This window comes from Schistosoma mansoni (assembly GCF_000237925.1).
Source record: "Schistosoma mansoni, WGS project CABG00000000 data, supercontig 0169, strain Puerto Rico, whole genome shotgun sequence".
NCBI classification, from domain to species: Eukaryota; Metazoa; Platyhelminthes; class Trematoda; order Strigeidida; family Schistosomatidae; genus Schistosoma; species Schistosoma mansoni.
In genome coordinates this window covers 28,189-33,678 of record NW_017386056.1, presented here as the reverse complement: position 1 = coordinate 33,678, position 5,490 = coordinate 28,189, and the positions used below count along the sequence as shown (strand labels likewise).

The 5,490-nt window shown below is 33.1% G+C and overlaps 1 protein-coding gene across 1 annotated transcript; it reads left to right on the top strand.

Moving 5' to 3' along the window:
• Window positions 1-4,633: 4,633 nt before the first annotated feature.
• On the top strand, window positions 4,634-5,169 carry Smp_187480 (hypothetical protein; the record flags this gene model as incomplete). The annotated part of the gene is made up of 3 exons (XM_018796943.1): window positions 4,634-4,821; window positions 4,885-5,101; window positions 5,164-5,169. 3 exons carry the CDS (start codon window positions 4,634-4,636, stop codon window positions 5,167-5,169), a joined length of 411 nt encoding a protein of 136 aa, XP_018646820.1.
• Between the last annotated feature and the right edge of the window lie 321 nt (window positions 5,170-5,490).

Sequence of the window (5,490 nt, the reverse complement as noted above, 5' to 3'; positions counted from 1 at the left end):
AGAATTATTACGACAGGCAATATGTAAAGGAGATTCACCTTTGTTATTCAAAGCATTGACATCTAAACTTTGAAGATTGTCAAGAAGTAACTGGATATCAACCAATAAGGAAACAAAGAGAAAAAAACAGAGAGAAATGGAGATGAGAAGTATGTATCTAGGAAACTGATTTCTTTTAACGCTTTTCTGCCTATATCCATTAACATATTTCTTGTCAAACCTCGGTAAATCGACGGTAATTTCTCATTTAAAGATAAATTAGTAATTAAGTTTAGGCGTACTTTTTGTAGGGATATTTAACTATCTAGTTGTCTAGTTTCAAAAAAATCAATTTTCTCACATTTTTCACATTTCATCAAATATTGGACAGAATTTAACGAAACAGATAAGCAGAAATAAAGAACAGAAACAGTTCAATATAAATAAAAGTTTCTTCTTTATCGACTGATCGTCCAATTATACACGTACACACGACTTGTCACAGTAAATATTCACTTTTCAGAAGTAATGTCCTATATGTGTATCCAACTTTACACACAACGACTAGTAAGCGGAAACGTGATTCGTTGCTTAATAAATACAATCTGGACATAAAAGTTAATATAACTAGTTAAGTAGATTAAGAAGTCACCTATATTTCAACATCACACTGTAGTCATGTAGGTCGAATAAAAAATATCCATAGTATCTTATATCATTTAAATGCTTAAAATGTTTAAGATACATTCGCACTTTTGCTACAAATGCATGCAGAGAATTGCATATGAACAATGCCAAATTAAGAATGTACGAATTGAACAGTCCCAATAAAAATCACAAATAAAGACGATTTTAGAGTTTTGAATGTTATAAGCTTATCATTAATTATTAGAAATTAAATTAAAGCACCGATGAAAGGATTTTCTGATTAGAAAACAATTTAATGACACACGATTTTAATCTTTTGTACTAACTGTCAAGTTGAAGTAAGAAATTATGGTCATAGTATGATACGTTGATGAGATTCGGTATCCAGCCACCCTTCTACTTACTAGGCCTTAAATTCCTGATATTTTTCTTCTTGTTTTATCAGGAAATAATTAGTGATCAAACAAGACTAAAATTGACTGCAGAATTAGACTGTACTAATATTACATCAAGTTATTAGTAATGTCAATGATCGTGAATTGGTTGAATTTAGACATCAACACCGTTGGATACCGACTCAGTGATCTAGAGGTTAAGCGTTCGCGTGTGAGGCCGAAATTCCTGGGTTCGAGTCCCGAGTGCGGGGTAGTGGATGCGCACTGCCGAGGATTCCCATACTAGGACGAAACGGCCATCCAGTGATTCCACGTTGTCGATGGTGGTATAATATTGATCCATTCATCATATCAATCTAAACTCAACAACCTACATAACCCTATACTGATAATAAACTAAAGGATGAAAACCGTTGTCATGAACAAAACAAAGCATATCATAAAAAAGAGCAGGAACTGCTCAACAATGAAAACATGTGTCCGATACCAGATAAACATTTACTCAAATAAGTAAACAAAAAAGTTTGCAAAGGAAATTGTATTTATTAGTGAAATTAGTTGGATTAAAGAGTATGAACAGCGTTATGTGAATCTAACATGTCTAAATATACAAAATTCAACTGAAAACAAAAATAAACATGCCACAAATATTCGAATAGAAACGAAAATTTTATTAACTGAAACTTATTGAGCTATACAGAAAACTAAAACATCTTGTCAATCACAGTGAATATTAAATCAGTTCAATAACACGGTTGTATAAAACGAAAACCCTGAGAACATAAAGAACGTTAGAGATAACAGTTTCTTCGCCACAAATTCTTATTAACGGACTTAAATCTAGTCAGTGAAAATATTAGAAGTCTATCTCAGTAAAGATTGAAATCTCTTAGGGTCCATTGCGATCATGAGATCAAATCTAGAAAACAGATTGAAATAAGTCTTACAGCCTACTTATTATCCAACAACAAAAATCCATAAACATAAAATGCAACTCGAACTGATAAGTCAATATTAATAGTTATTGCTCAAACAGTGAAACGTAAGTAATGAACGGTGAAATTTCGTCCTTGTATAATCACCTTATCAGTAAAACATTTAAACTTATACTACAAATTCAAGTGCATGCGTAAAATATACACAATCTCAAACTACTACTCCAGCCACCCAATAGTTCACATATATGAAAATATCGTTTTCACAATTATGACTCACTGTGACAATTAAGTACTGCAAAAATTGAAAAGTGCCTGAGAAAAATCTTCAATGTCAAAGAGTACCTAATTACTCTCACCGAAAACTATTATAAGAAGAAAAAACTACATGAATACACCAAATTAACACATAAGCTTGTTTAACCCTACAACAAGAATATCTTAGAAACAACCATCCAATAACTCTGCTCTTTTAAAGTAACAGTGGTAGGCAAACAGATAAAATAATTCCAGAATATTTTGTCTAGACTAAAAGATTTAGTTTGAATAGTAGACTAATGAACTGACAGCAATGATTGTCAATCATATTACAACACAGATTATTATTATTTATCATGCTGCTAAAAAGAATAAGTAAAAACAATGACATAACAAGAAATGTCCTGTAGAAAACAAAATGGTGGCAATAAAGAGAAACCGGAGAGATAACAGAATATTATAATGATGAAAAGCCCGTAGTACAGTTAAAACAGAAAGATATTCGTCATATAATCCACTTCTCTTGAGGATTTCTTACTGTTTATGAAGAATATAGAAGTCACGATTATCACTGATTCCAACCCCAAGAGATTTTTTTGATAACATCTGAAATGCAAATAGTACATGGATACTAGCCTGCGGTAAGACGAGGTAATGCACCCTTGTGGATGCAGATCCGTGTCAGTGGTCATGGCCTCATTTTTAATTGAGAACAGGTAAAGACTCTACAGAATACAAACTCTAGAGTGTCGAGAGGATTGTTAAGAGTCTGTGAATTGAGTAAAACTGAAATTAAAAGACACTTCAAAAACAAAGTCTGTAATTCAGCTAAAAAATTTGTTCATCCCCCAACTGGCTGAAAACCGACTGAGTAAACCAATAATCAAGAATGATGATACAAAGTCACATTGACATTTTCCTTCAACATGGTTTAATAAAAGTTCCTCAAGTATAACATGACAGAAACTGTCATTCGCACATGATTTTGTAATTCTCAAAGTAGGAAATTATCTTAGCTGTTCATATTACTTAGGAATACTTCAATTCTTCACTAAACCAACTTGAAAGTTACCATGTTTGATGAAATGTTCATCACCAAAAATAAAAGTTCAGGTAAAACTAAGAATACGTCTAATCTACAAATTATCCGCATTATTAGGAGTGATCAGACCACTAAAGAATTAGAAATGTATTTTAGATCAGTTCATAATTATCATCGGAATAATAAATTATGATTATCTGGACATTAAGATGGTTATTTTTTAATACTTCATCCCGGGATTTTTTTGAACTAAGCAACAGATGAAAGACTTATCAGTTGTCGCTGAGTTCTTATGTTTCAGACATACGATGACAAGTTTATTTTCATTTAGAAATGACAGGTTGGATTTTACATACTATTCAGTCAGTAGCTGAAAGTTAGTGAGTTCAAAAGTTGCTAGAGACTAGTCGCGCACATTAGCCCTTCCGCTCAAATTCGCTTGATGTGCTTGTACCTTTGTTATCTGAGATATCCAATAATAAACAGTAGTCGGCGTTTTGTGTTGCGTTCTAAATTATACCCCTTGAATAACATCTTCAAATACTAATCTTTCCGATTACTGCTCATACTTTTACTACCTCTACGACTATGGGATTTGCATCGACAATTGCATCTCTGTGTTAATGTGGTATAGCAACTCGAACTGATGTACGTACGTACGAAGTTCTATGTTGTGACTGACTGACTGACTCTGAATTCACACACCGTTGAGATTTATTTAATAACGGTAATCAGGGTGTTTGACAAACAAAGCATAAGGAATTATCTCAAAGCCAAGCCACTACAGTGTAATAACGAAACCATTGCAATGTTTTGTGCTGATAATTTCGTACAGGTTATAAAAAACATAGTATTTGATGTTTATTACTAATTCAGATTACTGACTTACTAACAGCATCTAATGAATTGGTATCCGGACAAGCAAAACGACCAGCCAGGCAGACACACAGATATGAATAAGCCCAAGTTGTCATTTCATATCAGCACAGTGAGACGAAATTAACGAGATCAACCATAAAAGAGTACAATAATAGTGATACCAACGATACTAAGAGATATTAGATATCAGAAATTATAGTTTGAAAAGTGAAAAATTAGAGGAACAAACAGCATCACTTAGTACCAAAGCTCAAAACTTATAGGAAAATAAGAAATAAATGACCAGGTACTTTTTGAACTACACCTTTCAGACTAGGGACACCGGTGGATGAGTATAGGTAAGGTCTATAGGAGTCACGTAGTAACAAATAACTGCTTTCTGTGACGGTTCATTATATCTTGTATTTATAAAAGATAGTTAAGGACAACTTAACGTATTATAGACCTAAATATATCTCAGATATTGTCAACTATAGCCAGATATTTGTTCCGAAGAAATGATAATGATATACAAACTTACAGATAAAATTTTCACCGAAGTATTTCCCAAAGCCAAATGGAGAACAGTATTACCATCCTCATCTTTTTCACTTGCCTTGATATTATCCAAGGCTACCAAAAACCTAACTGTCTCTTCATCATTCTCTTTTATTGCAACTCGTAGTGGAGTTAGACCAGAAAAAGGATCATATTCGTTTAAAAGACTGAAATGAGGAACTAATTAACTGGCAAGATCCCATAAACCTACCGGTTTACGGACTCGCTTAGGAAAACCTCACGCCAAGACATTGCTGCAGCTACATGAGCAGCTGACCAGCCACACTGGTTCCGACAATACGCATTTATTTTTTCCAAATGTGTACGATCGATGGATAAATTCATGTTCATACAGGCTAAATGCAGAGGATCCAAAACTTCTATGTGTCGTAAAAATACGGCAACACCTGCTTCTTGTTCGCCTTGAAATCTAAATAAACTAAACAAATTTAAAAATGAACATTTTTAATAAATGAAAGTAGATAAACACCTGTAAGCATAAACAGTCTCTCCATTGATTGGAATGCCATCTGATCCAGGTAGGTAAACCATATCAAAATGATTTGCCACTTTGTAGAAATAATAAATTGACTTTTGTTGTAGTAATTGTTCACAACTGAGGATAATTTTTAAGTACATGAATATTTAAAATGAACTCACTCTTCATATTCAGATTCGTATTGGCTTAGAGTATAAGGTATTACTTTATTAGGGGAAATAGACGAGACAGCTGTTTTGACAAAATTACTAACATATTTTCCGAAAGAAGTCATAATCTTTGAGTCAGGAGACCAATAATACACCACTTATCTATGAC